Here is a 26,019-nt window from a genome sequence, read left to right as displayed (position 1 = left end):
AGGGCAATTTTAGCTTGGCCAATCAACCTAACCCGCACATCTTTGGACTGTGGGAGGAAACTGGAGCACCCAGAGGAAACCCACGCAGACACGAGGAGAATGTGCAAACTCCACACAGACAGTGACCCAAGCTGGGAATCGAACCCGGGTCCCTGGAGCTGTGATGCAGCAGTGCTAACCACTGTGCCGCCTTGGCGGAGAAGCGCACCCTGCCAGGTGATCATGGTTTCATCCCGGTTGCCCATTTCTAATTGCCCTGGCTTGCTCGGCCATTTCAAAGGGAAGTTGAGAGTCAACCACATTGCTGTGGGTCTGGAGTCACATGGAGGCCAGAGGGCAGATTTCCTTCCCGAAAGGACACTAGTCAACCAGATGGGTTTTCACGACAATCACTGATAATGGTTTCATGGTCATCCTTAGACTTTTAATTCCAGAATGTTACTGAATTCAAAATCCACCATCTCCCATGGCGGGATTTGATCCCGCATTTCCAGAGCATTACCCTGGCTCCCTGGATTACTAATCCAGTGAGTGTACCACTAGACCATCACCTCCCCCCATCCCCAATTAACATATCTCACAAAGGCAGGAACTGTTGTACTTCACGTGGTACTCACTGGTATTCACTGTTGTACTCCCATATCATGTACTTCACGTGCACACTGAGCATGCTCCCTTACAGTGCACGCTGAGCATGCTCAAAAGGCTGGGAAGTTCCGATAAAGCAGGGATGCATTTCCAGGATTGCATAATCATTACAACTGCCCATTTTTGTTCATCCATCCAGAAATGTCTGACATTCCCACCTGTCTCCACCCCCAGCATTGGTGAATCTTAAATTGATCTAGAGATTCCACTTGCACCATCCAATAAGGTTATCCATTCCACATTTTGGCCACTCTTTCCATACATCGCCTCCAATATCAGCCCTAAATTTATCTTTTACTAGTTTAAACCTCTTGTCCCACTTCCATTGTTTAGCTTAAGGTACTATTCTGCATTTAAACACCTTTTACTATTTTATGCACCTCTATCTGTTAAGATGCCTCCATTCAAGGGTGAAAAGCTTGAGACATTCCTTATAACTCAAACCCCCAAAGATCAGCTCGAGGGGCTTCCCGTTGCTGCCTCTCGTGCTTCAATGCTTGGTGTGTCTCCGCAATGTTCAGAGTGCAGCCTGACCAAAGTACTGTCCAGTTTGATCACGACTTCCACCCACCTCAAACCTGATTCTCATTCATTTGTATAAACGGGAAAAAATCAGGGTCTGAGTGCCAAGCCCTGGGATAGCCAACCCAGTGTCTCCCCTCACCTTGACTCAGTCACTCTCTGCACTCTTCAAGCAGCTTCTGATCCATTCACAGGGATTCAAGCTTTGCGCTGGACCTTTCACGTTACAATTCCTGATAACATTATATGTAAAAACTCAAGTTGCCATAGTCCCAGATGACCATAGGCTCCCCTCAAAGGGACTGATTGGTGGTGATTTAACCTGAGGATCATCACACCTTAGGCAAGGGACAATGTTGAGAAGGCGGGCCTTCATGAATAACCTCAGCTGGTATGGGAATTGAACTGTTGGCATCACTCTGCATCACAAACCAGCTGCCCAGCGAGAGCTAAACTGACCCCCATCTGAATTGCACTCAGCTTTTATATAGGGTCCAGAGTTACATTCCATCTCATATCCTATGTTCTCCTATTGTGCATTGTCTCTCTTCTAACCCCATGTTGCTGCATGGGGCAGGTAGTTTTCTTTATAAAATAATGGAAACTTTGGCATGAGTTGAAAACTGGAATCCTAACAAAAGGATTCTACACATGTGGTTCATGGACACAAAAATCAACTCTGGTGAGTGAGTTACAGCATGGAATCTAATCAAAGAACTTGGTTGATTTGTATAAAGAATGTTGGACACTTGGGAGTGCGAGAGAATCAAACGGAGGGGCCCAGCTGGTTTAAATTTAGAATAATGGATATTTGGGTGTTTTTACAGGCTGACATCTAACTGGGAGGTTTAAATAAAGATCAAAGCATTCGTGGGAGGGTATTTTCTCTCAGAGGTGATGAGTCTTTGGAACTCTTTTCCTGAAAAGGCAGTATATTTTTAAGATAGAGGTGGATAGATTCTGGGTGAGCAAGGGGTGAAAGGTTATCGGGGGTAGATTTGAGGTTACTATCAGATCAACCATGATCTTATTGAATGGTGGCGCAGGCTCTAGAGATTGAATGGTCTATTCCTTGTTCGTATGTTATGGGCAGGAATCTAACCGAGGAGTTTAAATATTGAATAAAGGATTCCTGGAAGTGTATAATGGGCTAAAATCTAATCAAGGGGTTTAAATATAGAATAAAGATTTCCTAGGAGTGCATTAAGAGCTAGAATCTAACCGAGAGATTTAAATATGGAAGAAAACATTCCTGGGAATGTGTTATAGGCTGGAATTTAACTGAGGAGTTTAAATATTGAATAAAGATTCCTGGGAGCATGTCATGGGCTAGAATCTAACCATGAAGTTTAAATATTGAAGAAAAGATTCCTGGAAGTGTGCAATGGGCTGAAATCTAATCAAGGAGTTTAAATGTAGAATAAAACTTTCCTGGGAATGTGTTAAAGGGCTGGATCTAACCAAGGGGTTTAAATATAGAATGAAGGATTCGGGTGAATGTATTGCAGGTTGGAATCTATCCAAGGAGTTTGGGTGGTTTATATACAAAATAATGGGTGCATGAGAATGAAAACTGTGGCCCGATTTTTATTCTGTGCTAGTGGATGAAATTTGAGTTAAAATCTCACCCAATGTAGACACTGTGCTATGAGTTGGTTGAGATGATGTGCTAAGCAGTTGAATGAAGCCCTAGTGATTGACTAGCTTTGTCTGAACTTTTTTCTGTCTTTGAATCTTGCCTCTTAAGCTTTTGTCAATTGTCTATGTGTGTTCCCGAGTTGTTTTTGTAACTTAAAAGAGAAACAAGCAAGAGAATCCCCTCTGTTCTGTGATGCCTCCCTTGGCCCATTGAAAAATGAGTGAATAAATAATATCAATTCCCTTTATACGGATGCTTTTTTAATCTCTCAAATGCATTTCAGGCCTCTTTTTGTCTAGACCTGTGCTGATAATGCCAGACCTGTGAAGGGGCACTATGTATTCAGGGTGGCATTGGCTTCAAAGGGGATTTTGGAGACTTGGACTGGTCTGACAGTCAATCTTCAGCATCCGAGGCTGGACAAAGACACCAGCTACGGTTTTCCTCCACTCTCGGTTATGGTCATTCCCATGTCATGGCCTCAACTGGAAGCCTCCTGGGCTACTAATTGTTGGGAACATTCATTTTATGCTAGACAATGGCTGCAGTCCTGCCTCCGTTTGCTAAGAATAAGTTTGAACATGAAGTCAAACACTTGTGCTGGAATTTTACAGTCTTGCCGAAGTCGATGGACTTTTGCATGGCTCGCTGCATTTACCTCCCCCCACTCCTCCCAACAACTTCAACGGTGCCATAAAATTCCGCCTTTGGAGTTTTTAAGGATTAAGCAAAGAAACAAGCTCATAATTAACACCTTCAGAGGGTGGTGGGTGCGTGGAATCAGCTGCCGGTAGTGGTGGTAGAGGCGGATTCGATAGGGTCTTTTAAGAGACTTTTGGTTAAGTTCATGGAAGTTATTAAGATAGAGGGTTATGGGTAAGCCTGGTAGGTAGGGACATGTTTGACGCAACTTGTGGGCCGAAGGGCCTGTTTGTGCTGTAGCTTTTCTATGTTCTATGTTCTACATTATATAAAATGAGGCAAAAGAAGAGCATGTTTGCTTCCCCTGCCCTTTCATCTTTATACCTTTCCAATTGTGCTGTTTTATATGGCCTTGAACATTTCTCATCTGTCTTTATTCAGAAGCTCCACACATCTGTCCCTCACTACTGCCTTTCTGACATTTTCAGATCTCTCAGTTGTACCGAAAATACTGTTAGCGAGCCATGGATTATATTATCACATAGCATTGATAATGGAGACCTCAGTTTGGGTAATAAAGGGAATTGAATGTAAACACATACAAACTGGACTTGAAGAATAAAAGCAAATTATTGCGGATGCTAGAACCTGAAACCAAAAGAGAAAATGCTAGAAATTCTCAGCAGGTCTGGCAGCATCTGTAAGGAGAGAAAAGAGCTGACGTTTCGAGTCCAGATGACCCTTTGTCAAAGCTGAAAGGCATAGAAAGTGGGAGATATTTATACTGCAGGGTGAGGGAATGAAAGATGAGTCACAGCCACAGAAACCAGGGGAAAAGACTGCTAACGGCAGTCCACAGAGAGAATAAAGACTGTGAATGGCCAAACAGCAGAGAAGCTAAAATGAAAGGGTACGATGTGACAGATGAAGATGTTGCGGGGGGTGGGGGGGGGAGGGGGGGGGGGAGAATGGATGGGACAGAGGTAAAACTTTGAAAAGGGGAAGCAAAAGGGAAGAAAAGGTAAGGGAAGGTGGATAAAGTCGGGGGAAAGAGTGAGGGGGGAGAAAAATGAAGAAAGACAATAAAGAAATAAAAGGCAGAGAACCGTAATAAATTAAATAAAGCAATTGTGGACTTGAGGAAGCCACCCACTACCTTCATCCAGTCATATGAGCAGTCACTCTAGCAGTCTTTCAGTCTTAGTTCTTTTTTATACTGTTAGGTTCCATTTAATATAAACTCCATCAGTGGATTCTTTCTCTGTTAAATGGGCTTCTTTTTTTAAAAAAAGCTGAAAATGCTCAACCAGTCTGGCAGCATTTGTGGAGGGGGAAACAGAGTTAACATTTTAGATCATTGACCTTTCACGAGTTCTGACAAAGTCTTCAATAACGTGGCTAAGTTAGGAACAAATCTGCCATGATAATTTACTAATCCTAGAAAGGACCTTAATTGTGCCATATTCATCAGACGTGGTGCTTCTACAATAGCGTACATCTTTTTAGGTGCTTATGTAGGCCTTTATTATCAATAATGTGACCCAAATACAGGACTGACGGCTGGAAATAGTCACACTTTTCTTTCCTGTTATGCAGACAAGGTGCTTGAAAACATTCTAATGTTGCTTCTAAATTATTCAAGTGCTCCTGTTCACTGGACCCTGTACTTAGAATATTATCCAAGTAACATTGTACACCAGAGGAAAATCTGATCCATTGGTCTTTGGGATAGGGCTGCTGTGGATGCTATTCCAAAAGGTAATCTTTTATAATGAAAAAGACCTTTACGAGAAACGATAGTAAGCAATAGTTGAGATTCAGTGACTACATTCATCTGTAAATATGCTTGTGATAGATCAACCCTGTGGAATTTCTGCCCACCTAATAACCCAGCAAAAAAATCTTCAGTTAAAGAAGTGGATATTTATCAGCACACAACACTGGATTTATGATTGTATTAAAATCAGCACAAATCCTAACTGAACCATCTCGTTTCATCACGGGTATGATGGGAGTCACCCAATCACTGATTGTAACTGACTCTAACATACCAACGCTAACAAGACATACTAATTCTTCTTTGACCTTGGGACAAATTGCATATGACACCGCTCTTGCTTTGAGATTTTTGGTTGACCATTAGGCTTTATCTTGAGTTTTATTGAACTCCGTTCATTGAACCAAGTGTCTCCTCGAATACACTCTTATATTTATCCCGAAGGTGCTGTAGATCTGTTTTGGCATCTGTCTGTCTGTTGGCAACACTCCAATTAAGTTTTATCATCTTCAGCCATGATCTTCCAAATAGAGCTGGAAAATTACCACGGATCACATGGAGGACCAGCTCCGCTGTTTGTCCACTATGTTAGGCGTTGTGGGTTTTAACAGAAAGAAAGAGATGTAGTTTGCACACACAGGGTGGAATTTTCACGTCCAGTCCGGCCTGCCACGGGAATCGTGGTGGGCAGGGGTGGACCATGCAAAGGTCCGTTGATCTCGGACGGGAATTTTCGGCCTTGGAGCAAGCATGGCCAGAAAATCCTACCCATAGATTGAAAATAACAACAACCGATTTATTGTAGGAGCTGTTGCTTGCACAGGGAATAAAATTAGACACAACAGGAGCCTGGGAAACATCCCAATGACATTATCATCAAATCATGTGACTGGCTGTTAAAGCAATCATGCAACTACTTAAAGATGTAACAGTCGTAAAGTATAAGGGACTCTGAGAGTGGGGTGAAGAGGCAGAGAGGTTTTGGGAGGATATTCTGGAGTTTAAGGCTTAGATGTTTGACAACACAGCTGCACAGCTGTGTACAGACAGTGAAGGATGCATAAGAGGCCAGAATTGGAAAAACAGGGGTTATCTAAGGGTTGTACTACTATACACAGGTAGGAGAGGTGAGGCAATAGAGGGGTTTGAATTTTAAAATCAGGGTTTTGGTAGACAGGAAGACAGTAAAGGGTGACAGGTGAAATGGGACTTCATGTAGCTGAAGATATGAACAGCTCAAGTTTATAAAGAGTAGGAGATGGGATGTCAGCCACAAAGCAATAGTGGCTGAACTAATACTGTTCTGGATACTAAAACTTCCAAACAATAAAGGAGAGTAATGTGTGTCCTGCAAAGAGGGTCAAGAGCGGAAGTCCAGCAATGATTAATTCTAAGCCCTTATAGATACGGTCCTCCTCCTCACAGTTACCCTTGTTTCATCTCAGATGGTGCATGGCAAAAGAAGCAAGCAGTTGGAGCAGTGGCCCTCGAGAGAAGCTGGCAGCGGTGATGGCAAGAATGAAGACACAGAGTCAAGTGGAGATTGTGACGATGAAGATGGATGCACAGGATCTGGAAGCGGAGAAGTGGGTCGTAAGAAGAAGACAAGTAAGTGGCATCTTTCACGTGGTCTGTCTCACCGATAGGTGGTCCCCAGTAACATCCAGTGAGAGTATGGTTGAAGGACCATCTTTAGGGTTAATCTGAGATGTACAAAATTGCTGAATGTCAAACATGCAGTATTGGAATGGGAACTCTCTCACATTTCGTATTAATACAATGGATCCAGTATAGAACAGTTAGATTCCCCGGGGTCTGAAACTCTGGAGGATATTTCATATTCTTACATTAGTCAATGAATGTTTACAGCGGTATTTGAAGCTAGAAGCAGGTAAGGGCAAGACTGAGGGAAGCTGACACTCCAAAGCTGTCAGGGAATCACTTGTGGCATTGTTCCATGTTTGTGTCTTAATGTCCAGATGCAGGCTGTATGAGCCAGCTGGATAAGATGAACAAATAATCCAATATATCACATTTGGTACTTAAGTTGAAAGGCAGATGATAACTCACTATTAAATTTATTACAGCCATCCAACTTGGGAGATGTTCTGCATCAAACTGTGACTATTGGCAGTACACTTTTGACCTGACATTTAGCGGTGTTATAAAGGCTTGCAAACATTTGACAAATTGTGTCTTTTCCCCCCAATATCACTTTAATTGAATGGTTGGTATGTGCACATCATGGTGGCACATGGCTGGCAAATTATTGGTTTGAATTTGCATGCCATCACTCTCGGTATATGTCTTCAGAAAATGCTAGAAATATTCCATGGGTCCATGGAGCGTCTATGGAGAGATAAAAAGTTAATGTTTAAGACCAATGACCTGACATCAGGACATTTGCAGCATTTCCTATTTTGATTTCAGATTTAAAGCATCCATGGTATTTTGCCTAATTTTCATGTTAAACACCATTCGTGGTTCCAACCTGCCCTCCAGAGAAAGCCAGGACGGAGGAGGTTCTCGGAGGAGGAGAGATGGGGCTTTCCTATCCTCACATTTCGTTCTTCAAACTATGATGAGCTTTGACATCAGCCCCAAAGGGAGGGTAGTGATCAGAGACATAACTCCATCACAGGAGAGACAGAGACCGGGGTCGCGGCAGGGGGCGGGCGCAGGGACCGGGGTCGCGGCAGGGGGCGGGCGCAGGAACCGGGGTCGGGGCGGGGGGCAGGGACCGGGGTCCGTTAGTGAGTCCAGGAATTGCTGTCCCAGCAGGCGATGAACTGTGAGCCCACAGACAGGGCTGAGCCATGAACTCCAGGCCCAGCTTGGAAACACTATAAACTCTGAAGCTTCCAGATCTAGTGAGTAGTAAGGCTGGAAAATGGAGCTCCAACCCCTTGTGGAACAGCCATTCAATTGCAAACTGTTGATGAACTTTGTGACTACAAGACCAGGAGGACATGTGCTTCACATGAGACCCTCTCACCTTGGGCCAGAAGAATGAGACAAGTTTTAGGCAGCCGCCCACGTTTGTTTTTTCTCCCTCTGTTAATTGGAATAATCACATCAATCTCTGTGAAGTGACATATTTTGAACAATGTCCCTTTGTGTCAGAGCCAAAGAACACAATAGAAGTATAAGTGGAATTTAAATCAGAGTAAAAAATTGATCTGGCATTGATATAACGATGTAACTAAAGCCATCACCTTTACAAACCCTGACATGAGTTTACTATTGATAAGTCAGGTAAGGTAATTCCCTGTTGAATTGTTTTGGCTGTCACATTAAAGGGAATGGAATGTGGCGAAGACGATGATCAAGATTCCGGTTCACCCACCATTCCCATTTGTTGGAGCAAAAGGTTAAACTCAGAGAGACCCATCATCATTTTGTAGGCACTCACACTCAACAAGAGTGGGGACTCTTCCCCGACACCAGGACACACTCAAAGAGTGACCCCTCCCTGATCTACAAATGAACCATTGCAGCTCACAAGCACACCTCTCAGCCTGTCTCAGAGTTGCTTAAATACGACACTCTGTTTGTTCAGATGATTGAAAGCTATTGGAATCGATTTCCCTTGTGCTCCCTGCCCATAAGACACGTGCAAGCAAAACGTTTGAGCAAACTGGAAGTTGAGAATAAAAACTGGTTTATGGCTTGTTTGTTTCAGAGCCGACCAGGCAGATTGCAACTCCAGCACATTAAATAAACGCAGACTCCCTATGTGGAGGGAATCTCAGCAGTGGCAACTGCTTCACGGAGAGAATAAATGTTCTGATTCTGGATCAGTGCTGTTCCAGCAGAGGACAGTGAGCTCCAGGTACAACACACCCTGGCATGTTGTGTTCTGCTGGTACTCTCCTAAGTAGGGTCATTGGAGTCTGGTTCAGGACAAGCTTGAGAACCTTCATCGAACTTGTTCTGTGTTTGCAGACACATCACAGAACCATGCACCGTCAGAGCAGTCATTTAGGACTATTCAAGAGGGAGTCACCAGCAACAACCATGACAACCCTGTCCTTCAGTGGTCTGCAACCTTTATTCTGTGAGGGAGGACATTAATCAGCAAAGGCATCCTCTTGTTGGAACACGGAGAGTATTCTCAAGTCAAGAACTTCCACTCATACACCACACTTCCCAAACCTTTCATTTGCCCCACAGAACCAACCAACATCAGTTTTGATCAATTCATTATTACCCAGCTGACACAAGATACCAGCTGAGCCTAATAGGCACAATCAGACCCCCTGGCTGAGCGAATCCAACACTCCGACCCCATCACTGAGAATCTCACACTCAGGCCCCATCACTGAGAATCTCACACTCAGTCCCCGTCACTGAGAGAGAATCTCACACTCAGTCCCCGTCACTGAGAGAGAATCTCACACTCAGTCCCCGTCACTTTGAGAGAGAATCTCACACTCATTCCCCGTCACTCAGAATCTCACACTCAGTCCCCGTCGCTGAGAGAATCTCACACTCAGTCCCCGTCACTGAGAGAGAATCTCACACTCACACCCCGTCACTGAGAGAGAATCTCACACTCAGTCCCCGTCAGTGAGAATCTCACACTCAGTCCCCGTCACTGGGAGAGTCTCACACTCAGTCCCCGTCAGTGAGAATCTCATACTCAGTCCCCGTCACTGAGAATCTCACACTCAGTCCCCATCACTGAGAATCTCACACTCAGGCCCCATCACTGAGAATCTCACACTCAGTCCCCGTCACTGAGAGAGAATCTCACACTCAGTCCCCATCACTGAGAGAGAATCTCTCACTCAGTCCCCGTCACTGAGAATCTCACACTCAGTCCCCGTCACTGAGAATCTCACACTCAGTCCCCGTTACTGAGAATCTCTCACTCAGTCCCCGTCACTGAGAATCTCACACTCAGTCCCCGTCGCTGAGAGAATCTCACACTCAGTCCCCGTCACTGAGAATCTCACACTCAGTCCCCGTTACTGAGAATCTCTCACTCAGTCCCCGTCACTGAGAATCTCACACTCAGTACCCGTCACTGAGAGAATCTCACGCTCAGTCCCCATCACTGAGAATCTCACACTCAGTCCCCATCACTGAGAATCTCACACTCAGTCCCCATCACTGAGAATCTCACACTCAGGCCCCATCACTGAGAATCTCACACTCAGTCCCCGTCACTGAGAGAGAATCTCACACTCAGTCCCCATCACTGAGAGAGAATCTCTCACTCAGTCCCCGTCACTGAGAATCTCACACTCAGTCCCCGTCACTGAGAATCTCACACTCAGTCCCTGTCACTGAGAATCTCACACTCAGTCCCCATCACTGAGAATCTCACACTCAGTCCCTGTCACTGAGAGAGAATCTCACACTCAGTCCCCGTCACTGAGAATCTCACACTCAGTCCCTGTCACTGAGAGAGAATCTCACGCTCAGTCCCCGTCATTGAGAGAGAATCTCACACTCAGTCCCCGTCACTGCGAGAGAATCTCACACTCAGTCCCTGTCACTGAGAGAGAATCTCACACTCAGTCCCCGTCACTGAGAGAGAATCTCACACTCAGTCCCCGTCACTGAGAATCTCACACTCAGTCCCTGTCACTGAGAATCTCACACTCAGTCCCCGTCACTGAGAGAAAATCTCACACTCAGTCCCCGTCACTGAGAGAGAATCTCACACTCAGTCCCGTCACTGAGAATCTCACACTCAGTCCCGGTCACTGAGAATCTCACACTCAGTCCCCGTCACTGAGAGAATCTCAAACTCAGTCCCCATCACTGAGAATCTCACACTCCGTTCCCGTCACTGAGAGAATCTCACACTCAGTCCCCGTCACTGAGAGAGAATCTCACACTCAGTCCCGTCACTGAGAATCTCACACTCAGTCCCCCTCACTGAGAATCTCACACTCAGTCCCCGTCACAGAGAGAATCTCACACTCAGTCCCCATCACTGAGAATCTCACACTCAGTTCCCGTCACTGAAAGAATCTCACACTCAGTCCCCATCACTGAGAATCTCACACTCAGTTCCCGTCACTGAGAGAATCTCACACTCAGTTCCCGTCACTGAGAGAATCTCACACTCAGTTCCCGTCACTGAGAGAATCTCACACTCAGTCCCCGTCACTGAGAGAATCTCACACTCAGTCCCCGTCACTGAGAGAGAATGTCACACTCAGTCCCCGTCACTGAGAATCTCACACTCAGTCCCCGTCACTGAGAATCTCACACTCAGACCCCGTCACTGAGAGAGAATCTCATACTCATTCCCCGTCACTGAGAGAGAATCTCACACTCAGTCCCCGTCACTGAGAGAGGATCTCACACTCATTCCCCGTCACTGAGAGAGAATCTCACACTCAGTCCCCGTCACTGAGAGAGAATCTCACACTCAGTCCCGTCACTGAGAATCTCACACTCAGTCCCCCTCACTGAGAATCTCACACTCAGTCCCCGTCACAGGGAGAATCTCACACTCAGTCCCCATCACTGAGAATCTCACACTCAGTTCCCGTCACTGAGAGAATCTCACACTCAGTCCCCGTCACTGAGAATCTCACACTCAGTCCCCGTCACTGAGAGAATCTCACACTCAGTCCCCGTCACTGAGAATCTCACAGTCAGTCCCCGTCACTGAGAATCTCACACTCAGTCCCCGTCACTGAGAATCTCACACTCAGTCCCCGTCACTGAGAGAGAATCTCACACTCATTCCCCGTCACTGAGAGAGAATCTAACACTCAGTCCCCGTCACTGAGAGAGAATCTCACACTCATTCCCCGTCACTGAGAGAGAATCTCACACTCAGTCCCCGTCACTGAGAGAGAATCTCACACTCAGTCCCCGTCACTGAGAATCTCACACTCAGTCCCCGTCACAGAGAGAATCTCACACTCATACCCTGTCACTGAGAATCTCACACTCAGTCCCCGTCACTGAGAATCTCACACTCAGTCCCCGTCACTGAGAATCTCACACTCAGTCCCCGTCACTGAGAGAGAATCTCACACTCATTCCCCGTCACTGAGAGAGAATCTCACACTCAGTCCCCGTCACTGAGAATCTCACACTCAGTCCCCGTCACAGAGAGAATCTCACACTCAGTTCCCGTCACTGAGAATCTCACACTCAGTCCCCGTCACTGAGAGAGAATCTCACACTCAGTCCCTGTCACTGAGAGAGAATCTCACACTCAGTCCCCATCACTGAGAGGGAATCTCACACTCAGTCCACGTCACTGTGAGAGAATCTCACACTCAGTCCCCGTCACTGAGAGAGAATCTCACACTCATTCCCCGTCACTGAGAATCTCACACTCAGTCCCCGTCACTGAGAGAGAATCTCACACTCAGTCCCCGTCACTGAGAGAGAATCTCACACTCATTCCCCGTCACTGAGAATCTCACACTCAGTCCCCGTCACTGAGAGAGACTCTCACACTCAGTCCCCGTCACTGAGAGAGAATCTCACACTCAGTCCCCGTCACTGAGAGAGAATCTCACACTCAGTCCCCATCGCTGCGAGAGAATCTCACAGAGTCCATCAAATTTGTTCCATTTCATTCAGGGTAACAATCAGAGAGTTTTTTATTTCACACCCCTTCTTCCCAAAAAAACAATAAAGATTTGTTTGTTCAACCATGGCCATGTGCTTTGGAGATTGGAATGCCAGCAACAACAGTTTGTCTCTGTACAGCCCCTTGAATGTAGTGAAACATCCCAAAGCCCTTCATTGGATTGTTCCCGGAAGAAATTTGATCCCAAGCTTCATAAGGAGCTTCCATGACAGCTGACCAAAAGCTGGAAATGAAGCCGCATTTTGACAGAGAATTGGAGAGATACAAAATGTTTTAGTGTGGACCACCTGGAAGTATGAGTCTGATTATTATTGGAGATGTGCCGATGGCCTTTGTTGGAAGAGTGCAGAGGCCTGATAGGTTGTCAGGCTGGAGGAGAAGTTGGGTGGGGAATGGTGATAGGTTGTCAGGCTGGAGGAGAAGTTGGGTGGGGAATGGTGATAGGTTGTCAGGCTGGAGGAGACGGTTGGGTGGGGAATGGTGATAAGTTGTCGTTGGGCTGGAGGAGACAGTTGGGATGGGGAATGGGGTAAGGCAATGGATTTGAAAATAGTGATGAGAGTTTCAAAATTGTGTTGCTGGATCAGAAGCCAGTGTAGGTCACTGAGTGTAGGGCTGATGGGTGAATGGAATTTGTTGAGAGTTAGAATGTGGGCAGCCAAAATCTGGATGATTTTGGTTATTTTGGGGGGTGGGAGGTGAGTGGCCATCTAGGAGAGCAACTGAAAGTCATGTTCAGAGATAAACTTGAGCTGTAAATGAGCTCAGATGGAAACATGCGATGTTACAGAGGTAAAAACTGGCAATCTGAGAAATGGCGGGATATGTGACTGGAATTTCCCTTCAGAGACACGCAGGATCCCACAATTGCAAAGATTCTGGTTTCACATCTTATCTGATTGCATTGACTTCAGTTGACTACTCATTTTCCTCAGAGATTTGGTTGAGATATTCTCCAGGTTTATCTCGTTTAGTGCTATTATAAGTGATCAGAAGAGCAGACTTTCACTGTATTGAAAGCAATCCTCAAACTGAATGTGTCACCTATTTTCACATGTGACTGGCATTTATATAGCATCTTTAGTATAATAAAACATCCCAAGATGCTTCTCAGGACCATATTATGGGCTGGATTCTCTGGCGTCCCTATAGCGTCTTTCTTACGGCGTGAGGTCACGCGCCATTGGCCGGCAGGGGGATCTTATGGTCCCGCTGCTATCAATGGGGTTTCCCACTAACTTTACCTCATGGAAATCCACAGTGGGGGTGAGCCATTGGCAGGACCAGAAGATCCTTTGGCGTGAACTGCCGGAAAGTTCCGGCCTACGTTTTTTGAGAGGAAATCTGACAATGAACCACCTCAGGAGATTTAGAAAATTGACTAAAATTGTGGTTGTAGAGAAGAATCGAAGGAGGAGGAAGAGGTGGGGAGGCAGGGAGGAGATTCTAGAATCTTCTGACTACACAACTAATGGGGAAATAAGAAATAATGATTTGCACGTAGCCAAAATTGGAAGAATGCAACAATGTTGGAAAGTGGTGGAACTGGCAGATGTTATGGAAATGGGGAATTTTGGTGGTGGGGGCTGGGAGGGATGGTGTGAGCGACACACCATAAATGGTGAGGCTGAGGCCATGAAAGCATTTGAGCATAAGAATTGGCACCTTAAATCTGAGAGGTCACTGGACTAGAAGTCATTGTTGGTCCAGTAAGTATTGCTTGTTTAATAGGGAAATTCCATTCGGATAATTAACTGTTTCGATTGTGCTACATTTGTAAAAAGTGTGTCAGCTTGCTCTTCCCTTTATTTGCAAAGTCCAATCATATGTGTCTGGTCTCAGAAGCTTATCTACAAGCCAGTGTGGACGATAGTGTAACAGTGCATCACGGAAAAATTCCTTCATTCTCTTGAGCACCTTAATTTTTGCTGACAAAGGAATACATGGATCAGTGAACAAATTAGTTCCTAGATTTGATCGAATATGAACGCCAAGGCACAGAATCAATCTATTCTGGCTAACTTGATTAGATTGTGGTGCCATTCTTGTGTTAATTGGAAACCATATTAAAGATCTGTGGCTGCTTATCTGCCATGTAGTAGTTTGGAACGGCCCAGAGAATGCATCTGTGAGAGGAGCGCTCTCATTTAAAGAGAGCATTTTACTCAACCGTGGGCGAATTTTCAATTCATTTTCCTACAATCATTCCTTTCCCTCTCCCTCTGATGGGACTGAAGTGTACCGATCCATGAGAGGAACTGTCCACCTGTTGTACCTTACCCAATTGGCTACTGTTCACATGTGAGTGGACGATGTGTCAGTGCAAACGATTCAATTGTGGGGGTGTCACATCCAATCCTGTCCTTGCTTAATGTGTAGGCTTTCCAGCAGCTGTCACAAGATGGCGAGCAGGAACTGGAATTGAAGTTTCCCACTCTTTAGGGGCACAGCTGCTCAGTGCCTTAAGGCTCTTGGCTGTGCTGTGAGCTTGAGCTGGGCATTTTGCGGTAGTTGCCATGTTTGATCCCTTTGGAGTGTGCAATGCTGACAGGGATCCATAGATGGCAAGGAGAGGTGGCAGTGATAAAATTCCTCCAGAAGATTTATTTCAGAAGAACAGGGAAAAATATTAGAAGCTGGGGAATGGGGAAAAGCACAGAGAAAACATGTTTTCTAAGGCCTTACCTGAACAAAACAGTTGTTCCAAGTCCAGATTACTTGGTTCCACAAGCTAGCTTCATTCTCGGTCATAACTCTAACATGTATGAAGTCCACATGAAAATTGACATGTTGAAATGTAGCTTTGTGATGTGTTAAATCATACCTTTGTTCACTGATGAATAATGACTCCGTGGAATGCATCACTGCTGGATGTGGTTGAGTGAAATACTTGTAAAGAATTCCAATTAAAAGTTGAAGGATTAAATATTTATGGCCTTGAATTGCTACAGAAGTGATGCCTTGTATGTACTGCTGTGTGTGATGCTTAATGGCTTTCCTTTGCTGTCTATGTGAACCTTTCATACAGAGCCAGTTTTTATGATCTAGAACATACTGACTGGAAGCAGATTCAATTCTAACGTTCAGAAGGGAATTGGATATATATTAAAAATCGAAAAGGAAAATAAAAACAGGGCCAAAGGGAAGGCCGGGGTGGGGGTACGGGAGTGGGATTGATTGGTAGTCCTTTCGAAAGAGCTGGAATAGGTAGGTTGGGCTGCTTGTATGCTGTATGATTCATTTTACAACCACAGAAGGCACAGATTGCCAGCTGTTGCCAGCTTCAGATCTGCACTTTTTAATCTGTGGGGGGAGGTTGTTGGATAGAGCCACTCCACATTTCATTGCAATGTTTTTAAAAAGAATCTTTGATTCCATCAAGGGCCAGCTGCCTTCTGATGGCACACTGCGTTGGGTGAAAGAGCCAGAAGAGAAATACTTTCAAATAGACGTTTTGATCACTAACAATAGGAAGAGTGACGGGCATGATAATAATCAAATCCACTAGCCCCAGGACAGTTTAGGTTCTACCTGTTACTCATTGGGACAGAGTCCCTAGCCACCATAGATAGTCCACACCGTTGGTTCACCAAAATGATACCTGGAATGAGAAGCTCTAATGAAAAGGAGAGATACTGGGTAAGAACCAGAATATGTTCGGGAGCAATGAGTGTGAAGCTACTGATGAGGCTTTGCACCGGCGCAGAATGTGCTAAATCACTTGCCCACGATTCTATGGCCCTACTCTGCTCTGTGACTGGCGTGACGTGGCCAAAAAAAACCACAATCCAGATATCTCAAAGCTCTTTACAACCAATAAAGTACTTATGAAGAAGAGTCACTGTTTGTAGTGTTGGAAATGCAGCAGCAGCCAATTTTGCGCACTGCAAACTCCTTTCAAGTAACATAACACATCTGAGGGGCGTCCTAATCCTGTTGGTGTATTTATGACATTGTAGGCCTATCTGCGGAGTTCCCGCTTTGCCTCCATGTCAATTCTGACTCAGTCAAATTGTCAACGAAGCAGAATGTTAAAAATATTCAAATGCATTTCCTCTCTCACTCTTTGAAAGATGACCTTGCCTTCGAGAAGGCAATTTACCAGCCTAAAGACAATTGCTCACCCAATGGATTGCAGCTACATTAACACATGGTATTAAAGGCCTGTTGACAGTTGACTGGGATGCTAAGGCTGAGTCGCTTGTGTAGGTAGTCAATTGCCCTACATGCAGAAGGCACTGCGACAGTCCCATCTTTTTCAACTGTCAAGTGACGCACAGATTAAAGGACATTAACTGTGAGCAAAAGCATTGCAGTTTTGCCACAGGCCCTTGGTTTGAATATGCTGGGCCCATTGATTCCAAGCAAGTTGATGACAGGTTTGCTGCAGTTGGTTTCAGTAGCTTGAAGGAAGCAATAACAACATGGTTATGTTGCTGAAATTAGGAAACAAAAGAAAGTGAATATGGCCACGTAACCAGACTGTTGTAAAAACCCACCTGGCTCACTCATATCTTTTAGGGAAGGAAATCCGCCATCCTTACCTGGTCTAATCTACATGTGATTCCAGACCCACAGCAATGTGGTTGACTCTTAACTGCCCTCTGAAATGATTGAGGAAGTCATACAGTGAACAACAATTAACGATGGACAGGAGGTGCTGACCTTGCCAGCAATGCTCATATCCCATGAAAAAATGTACTTGAGAGGGAGAAAAATAGACAGAGTTCTTGTCACTGATCATTGTTCAGTTATACCTGCTGGAACTTGCATGAGATAGATTTTGACATTTTGTTTCATGTAAGGAAGTTGGCAGCCCATCTTATAAAGTGCAGATCTGTCCCCACCTGTTTGATGTGGAGATGCCAGCGTTGGACTGGGGTGAACACAGTAAGAGTTTTAACAACACCAGGTTAAAGTCCAACAGGTTTATTTGGTAGCAAATACCATTAGCTTTCGGAGCAGCGCTCCGAAAGCTAATGGTATTTGCTACCAAATAAACCTGTTGGACTTTAACCTGGTGTTGTTAAAACTCCCACCTGTTTGGGCAGTATTGTGCTCAGCTACGATGGCTCCTGGTTGCGTAGTCTTATCAAGGTTCATGCTGTAAGACTGAGCAATTGCGAGAGGTGAAACAAAGCCACTAACATCAGTAGGACAGAAACCAAGCACAAGCCATCCTATTCAAGAATCTTGTGCACAAACTGAAGCTGACACTGCAGCGCTGGACTGTCAGGTGTCAGATATGATGTGAAGCTGAGGATCCTTCTGCCCTCTCAGGTGGATGTAAAATATTTCACGGCCAAGATTTCAAAGTGAAACAGTGTGCAGACCAATATTGATCTCTCAGTTCACCAAAACAGTTAATCTGATCATCAGCACATTGGGGAAAAAAAGACTTTTAATTGATAAGGCACATTTTTTCAACTCTTGGACATCTCAAAGTGCTTTTCAGTCAATGAAGCGTTGCAATGTGGGGAACACAGTATGTATTTAGAGTCATAGAGTTTTACAGCATAGAAACAGGCCTTTCGGCCCAACTTGTCCATGCCGCCCTTTTTTTTAAACCCCTAAGCTAATCCCAATTGCCCGCATTTGGCCCATATCCCTCTATACCCATCGTACCTCTGTAACTATCTAAATGCGATTTAAAAGATAAAATTGTACCTGCCTCTACAACTACCTCGGGCAGCTTGTTCCAGACACTCACCATCCTCTGTGTGAAAAAATTGCCCCTCTGGACACTTTTGTATCTCTCCCCTCTCACCTTAAACCTATGCCCTCTAGTTTTAGACTCCCCTACCTTTGGGAAAAGATATTGACTATCTAGTTGATCTGTTCCCCTCATTATTTTATAGACCTCTATAAGATCACCTCTCAGCCTCCTACGCTCCAGAGAAAAAAGTCCCAGTCTATCCAGCCTCTCCTTATTACTTAATCTGGTAGCACCCTAGTAAATCTTTTCTTTTCTGCACTCTTTCTAGTTTAATAATATCCTTTCTACAATAGGGTGACCAGAATTACACATAGTATTCCAAGTGAGGCCTTACCAATGTCTCATACAACTTCAACAAGACGTCCCAACTCCTGTATTCAAAGTTCTGACCGATGAAACCAAGCATGCCGAATGCCACCTTCACCAGTCTGTCCACCTGTGACTCCACTTTCAAGGAGCTATGAACATGACCCCTAGATCTCTTTGTTCTGTAACTCTCCCCAATGCCCTACCATTAACTGAGTAAGTCCTGCCCTGGTTCAACCTACCAAAATGCATCACCTCGCATTTGTCTAAATTAAACTCCATCTGCCATTCTTCAGCCCACTGGCCCAATTGATCAAGATCCTGTTGCAATTGGAGATAACTTTCTTCATTGTCCACTATGCCACCAATCTTAGTGTCATCTGCAAACTTACTAACCATGCCTCCTATATTCTCATCCAAATCATTAATATAAATGACAAATAACAGTGGGCCCAGCACTGATCCCTGAGGCACACTGCTGGTCACAGGCCTCCAGTTTGAAAAACAACTCTCTACAACCACCCTCTGGCTTCTGTCAAGAAGCCAATTTTGTATCCACTTAGATACCTCACCCTGGACCCCGTGAGATTTAACCTTATGCAACAACCTACCATGCGGTACCTTGTCAAAGGCCTTGCTAAAGTCCATGTAGATAACATCAACTGCACTGCCCTCATCTATCTTCTTGGTTGCCCCTTCAAAAAACATATTTATATATATGTTCGCTGTTTCTATATCGTTTGTGGGAGATGAGTATATGAAATTTGCCAACTCTGTTTCTGTTATAGAACATTACAGCACAGTACAGGCCCTTTGGCCCTCGATGTTGCGCCGACCAGTGGTACCAATCTAAAGCCCATCTAATCTACACTATTCCAATATCATCCATATGTTTATCCAATAACCACTTGAACGCTCTCAACGTTGACGGGTCCACCACTGCTGCAGGCAGGGCATTCCACGCCCTTACAACTCTCTGAGTAAAGAACCTACCTCTAACATCTGTCCTATATCTCTCACCCCTCAATTTAAAGCTATGTCCCCTCGTGCTAGCCAACACCATCCGAGGAAAAAGGCTCTCACTATCCACCCTATCTAATCCTCTGATCATCTTGTATGCCTCTATTAAGTCACCTCTTAACCTTCTTCTCTCTAACGAAAACAACCTCAAGCCCCTCAGCCTTTCCTCATACGATTTTCCCACCATACCAGGCAACATCCTGGTAAATCTCCTCTGCACCCTTTCCAACACTTCCACATCTTTCCTATAATATGGCGACCAGAACTGTACGCAATACTCCAAATGCGGCCGCACCAGACTTTTGTACAGTTGCAGCATGACCTCCTGGCTCCGAAACTCAATCCCTCTACCAATAAAAGCTAACACACGGTACGCCTTCTTAACAACCCTATCAACCTGGGTGCCAACTTTCAGGGATCTATGCACATGGACACCCAGATCCCTCTGTTCATCCACACTACCAAGTATCTTACCATTAGCCCAGTACTCTGTATTCCTGTTACTCCTTCCAAAGTGAATCACCTCACACTTTTCCGCATTAAACTCCATTTGCCACCTCTCAGCCCAGCTCTGCAGCTTATCTATGTCCCTCTGTAACCTGCCACTTCCCTCCGCACTGTCTACAACTCCACCGACTTTAGTGTCATCCGCAAATTTACTAATCCATCCTTCCATGCCCTCATCCAAGTCATTAATAAAAATGACAAACAGCAGTGGCCCCAAAACAGATCCTTGCGGTACACCACTAGTAACTGAACTCCAGGATGAATATTTCCCATCAACCACCACCCTTTGTTTTCTGACAGCTAGCCAATTCCTGATCCAAACCACTAAATCACCCTCAATCCCATGTGTCCGTATTTTCTGCAAAAGCTTACCATGGGGAACCTTATCAAACGCTTTGCTGAAATCCATATACACCACATCAACCGCTTTACCCTCATCCACCTCTTTGGTCACCTTCTCAAAGAACTCAATAAGGTTTGTGAGGCACGACCTACCCTTCACAAAACCGTGCTGACTATCCCTAATCAAATTATTCCTTTCTAGGTGATTATAAATCCTATCTCTTATAATCCTTTCCAATACTTTGCCCACAACAGAAGTAAGGCTCACCGGTCTATAATTACCAGGGTTGTCCCTACTCCCCTTCTTGAACAAGGGGACAACATTTGCTATCCTCCAGTCTTCTGTAGACAATGACGACACAAAGATCAAAGCCAAAGGCTCTGCAATCTCCTCTCTAGCCTCCCAGAGAATCCTAGGATAAATCCCATCCGGCCCAGGGGACGACTCTGGAAGCTCAACTGGAAGGAACATAGTTTATTACAGAATGCAAAGTAAACCACTACCATGGTGTACAGACACTAGTCATCCTTTTTGACAAGTCAAATAAACTGAGGGACAAATTTAAAGGGGCAGCCCGCAAAAAGAAGGGAACTGCCCAAAACAAAAGACAAAACAGAAAGGAAACTTAAAACATTAAACGAAAATGTGGTTGAAGGGGTCAGTAATACACCCCAGTCCCTGCGGTGCCCAGTGAGCACAGAAGGCCTCAACGATGCCCTTGGACACCATGGTCCCTCTCTAGGGAAACCCGGCCACGAATGTAGCCGTGATAGAGGGGCAGACATTTGGGCTGGATGATCCCCTTGGTCGCCTGCTGCCTAGACCTGTTTATGGCTTGTTTGGCTATGTCGAGGAGCAAGTTCACGAGGAGGCCTTCTGCTCCTCGTGAACCTGCTCCTGGACCACCCTCCCTAAGCGGGAGAATCAGAACCTCAACAGGGACCTAGTGCAGTCTGTTGTCTCAGAAGAACTGGATGAGGGTTCCCTGGATGTTTGTGACAAAGTAAGAAGTTTAACAACACCAGGTTAAAGTCCAACAGGTTTATTTGGTAGCAAAAGCCAAACTTTGTTTGTGACAAAGTCAGGGAGAGGGGTCAAAGTGACAAAAGTACCACAACATGGAGGCGATCAGCTGGTTTATGACGAGAACTCATGCCCTATAAGCCAGCAGTCCTGTCCAGCGACTCAGGTGAGCGGTGACTTGGCCTCCAGCTCCTGCCAGTTCACTGGCCAGGATTCCTCGGCCGGGCAAAGATGGACTCCCAAGTAGAGGATGCTGGTCTTGTTCCAGGTAAAAGGCCGGAGCTCCTCTGGGAGGGAGTCCATCTGCCGCAGACTGAACAGGTGTCCAGAACATTTGGCCCAATTGATCCTGGCAGAGGACACGGCAGAGTACATGCTTCGCATTCGTGCATCATCCACAAGTCAGCCAGGTCCATGAGCATGAGCACATCATCGGCGTAAGCAGACAGGACCACTCCAATGCCCGGCCCGCGCAGAGTCAAACCCGACAACCTCCTCCGCAAAAGGCGCAGGAATGACTCCACACAATGTAAAAATTGAATACAGTTGGCCGGACAAAGGGCAGCCCTGTCGCACTCCTCTCCCAAGCGAAGGGGCGCCGTCAGGGATGTGTTAACTTTAATGAGACATTCTGCGACACAGTATAGTAATCGGATCCGGCAACAAAGTGCGTCCCAAACCCAAATGCCCGCAGAGATCGAGCAGATATTCGTGATCCACCCTGTCAAATGCCTTCTCCTGGTCAAGGGACAGGAAGGCGCTCGACAGACCAGCCCTCTGGGAATGATTCGTTAGGTCCAGATGGAGATTATTGTGAATGGTTCAGCCCGGGACCGCGTAGGACTGGTTAGGGTGGATCATGTAGTCCAACATGGTGCCACGACATGGCCCTGGCAAATAGTTTACAGTCCATGCTGAGGAGGGAGACCGGTCACCAGTTTTCAAGATGGCTGAGATCCCCCTTCTTGGGCAACAGGGCAATGACAGCCCTGCGCCATAGAAGGGGCATCGCCCCAGTCGCAATACTGCCCCCCATGACCACCGTGCAGTCGTTTCCCAGGATGTTCCAGAACGTCCTGAAGAACTCCATTGTCAACCCGTCCAGCCCCGGAGCTCTTCCCCTTGAGAGGCTGTCGACGGCGCCAATCAGCTCCCCCAGGCTAATAGGGGCATCGAGCTTTCCGACATCCACCAACAGGTCCTGTCACTAAACTCTACGGACATCCTCACTGGACGGAACCGGAAGAAAAAGGGCAGTGTAATAGTCTTGAGCGATGGCCCTAATGCCCTCTAGATCCGAGATAAGGAATCCATCATCGACCAGCAGCATAAGGAGCTGCTGACGGGTCCCATGCCTTTTTCCAGCGAGTAGAAGAAGGGGGAGTCATGGTCTGTACAGATCCGGCTCCATGACCTCACGTACATGCCACGGGAGACGACAAGTTGCAGGTCCAGCAGAGTTCCCTTCTACTTGCTGTACTCTAGCCACAGGGCCGGGTCCTCATTGGGCTGACTGAGGCGTGACTCCAGGTTGAAAACATCCATCTGCAACTCTTCAACTCTGGATTTCAATGGTGCCAAGATAGAAAGTCATTTGCTGCAGTCCAGCATTGGGAGCGTAGACATTCACAAAGTGAAGCACTATGCCACCCCCCTCGTGAACCGTCAGTTTCACTTCACAAGTAATTCATTGGCTGAAAAGCAAATTTGGGATGTCCTGAAATGAAAAATGTGCTTTAGAAATAAAAATCATTTGCTCTTCAAATAAGAAAAATATTTTTTTAAAGTATCAAGCATTTTAAGATCACAAGAAGTAGGAGCAGCAGTAGGCCATTGGTCCCTTCTAACCTGCTCCGCTAGTCAATAGTTGATCTGATGTGGCCTGTTAAAACCCAGGCTAGTAACCCCAAGCTGCTTTTAGAAGTTAGCCTAGACCCTAGGCATTGATGAACATAAGGTGTTTTGGACGGCACAGTAGCACAGTAGTTAGCATTGTTGCCTCACAACGCCAAGGTCCCAGGTTCAATTCCGGCCTCGGGTCATTGTCTGTGTGGAGTTTGCACGTTCTCCCCGTGTCTGTGTGGGTTTCCTCCGGGTGGTCCGGTTTCCTCCCACAGTCCAAAGATGTGTGGGTTAGGTTGATTGGCTATGCTAAATTGACCCTAGTGCCAGGGACATTAGCAGAGTAAATGTGCGGGGTTACAGGAGTAGGGCCTGGGTGGGATTGTGGTTGGTAAAGACTCTGGGCCGAATGGCCTCCTTCTGTATGGTAGGGACTGTATGATTCTATGAATTCCGGCTTTGGGGGACTTTCTGGGTGGAATTTGCATGGTCTCCCCTTGTCTGCGTGGGTTTCCTCTGGGTGTTCCTGTTTCCTCCCACAGTCCAAAGATGTGCGTGTTAGTTTGATTGACCATGAAAATTTTCCCCTCCGTATCAGGGGTATGAGCAAGGTAAATACATGAGGTCACAGGGATAGGGCCTGGGTGGGATTGTTGTCAGTACAGACTCGATGGGCCAAATGGCCTTCTTCTGCACTGTAGGGATTTGATGATTCTATGATTCACTCTAGGTATGATTCAAGTGACCCACTTGGAAGCTTTTATCAAACAACATTTATTTAAGAGCAGAGTTAGAATATACCAAAAATAATTAGCGTAACTTTTACCAATTGCAAGACTTAAACATGACACAGTATAACTCCTGTTATCTCTGTTGCTCCAATGTAAATCAATATACCATAGACAACCCTTCTCCAGCATTAGTTAGTACAAAAATGAGTAGCTCATGTGATGCCGGATTTCCAGCTTGTTGAACACCTCTGGACTGCGAACCGAGCAGCCAAGTTCACAAAAGGTTATATCCTCTGAACAGCACAACCTCAGAGAGGTAAATCCAGTCTCTGGCAGCTTCCAACACGGTATTCACTTAAACAGCACAAACTCCAACTCCAGAGAGAGGGAAAAAAAACACTGCTGTTTCTCTCAATCAGCTTCTGAAAGCAAAACTAAAACTAGAATGCTGTGTGAAAAATAGCTGTCCCTCAGTCACACGACATAACCTGTCGGTTACTCCCAATCAAACTTCACTCAGCAATCCCAGGGGAACATTAAAACCACAGAACACTGCATTAGTTCAGATTAAAATTGATATGATGTAAATTATACAGTAACAATAAAGGGCAACAGACAACACTGTACCAACAAAATATCCTGCAGAGAAACATGATGAAAATACATTTCTTAAAGGTACAGTATCGTCACAGGCCTTAAGTCAATTTTCCTGCCTTTCAGGACCTTTGACTCCCTTGTCAATCCAATACCTCTCTAACTCAACCTTGAATATATTCAATGACCCAGCCTCCATTGCTTACTGGAGGAGCGAATTCCAATCACTAATAATCTTCTGAGAGAAGAAATTCCTCCTCATCTCCGCCTTAAATGGGAATCCCCTTGTTTTGAAAATCGAATGCTGGGGGATACAAACAGAAATATGTTCATCATATTTAAAACCTTTCGTTCTTTACAGTGACATACTCTTGAAATTCAATAACTTGGAATCTTAATAAGCAATTAAATTCCTTTCAGTACCTTAGCAGACACGTATAATTAGCTATGCTGAGCAACGTAATCAGTAATGAATTGCTCCATAACTCCTCAGATTGCTTGTGTTTGCCTTTTTAATATATTTTAGAAGTTTGTGAACTGCTCCTCAGTATCAAGTTTGAGTGAGGAACAGTTCAATATCCTCGATTCCCCAACAGACCAAATTCAAACTCGGATGATATCCCAGTGGGTGATTGCCCCCATCATCCATTGTGGGCATCAGCCCTCCAGCTCAAATGATCCCTCATCCAATCACAGACCTGCATTGAGCTGGCTGGTGTTGGCAAGGTCAGCTGGTGAAGGGTCGCAATTAATCCTCAGTGCTCCAGGACAAGGGAGGAGGGGAATCAGCCGATACAGTCTATCTCACTGGCAACCACACAGCCTGGAATGTCCTTGAAGCTTGTCCCACATTTTCTCACCATATCTTTGGTAGGTGGGCTGCACTGTCTGAGGTGCCATCGCTCGGATGAGATACTAAATGAACCGCTAATTTGTTGTCGGTAATGTTGGCTGAGGGATAAATATAGGCCAGAATATTAAGAGAGTTCCCTTGCAGTTCTTTTCATCATAGAACCATAGAATATCTGCAGTGCAGAAGAAGGCCATTTTGCCCCTCGTGTTTGCACCAACCCTTGGACGGAGTATCTTACTCAGGCCCCATCTCCATATCCACAAGTATTTGCCCTAATCTACAC

The 26,019-nt window shown here is 45.5% G+C and overlaps 1 protein-coding gene across 2 annotated transcripts in view; it reads left to right on the top strand.

Moving 5' to 3' along the window:
• Window positions 1–26,019, top strand: part of LOC144491433 (glypican-5-like) — a 594,817-nt gene that overhangs the window by 413,951 nt on the left and 154,847 nt on the right. For both annotated transcript variants that reach the window (XM_078209247.1, XM_078209248.1), the window contains one exon: window positions 6,674–6,836. In XM_078209247.1, coding sequence (XP_078065373.1) covers window positions 6,674–6,836 — 163 coding nt within the window. The remainder of the gene's footprint in view (window positions 1–6,673; window positions 6,837–26,019) is intronic.

This window comes from Mustelus asterias, chromosome 3 (genome assembly GCF_964213995.1).
Source record: "Mustelus asterias chromosome 3, sMusAst1.hap1.1, whole genome shotgun sequence".
In the NCBI taxonomy this organism is placed as follows: Eukaryota; Metazoa; Chordata; class Chondrichthyes; order Carcharhiniformes; family Triakidae; genus Mustelus; species Mustelus asterias.
Note: the sequence above shows the minus strand (reverse complement) of the source record. Positions and strands in the feature narration are given on the sequence as shown.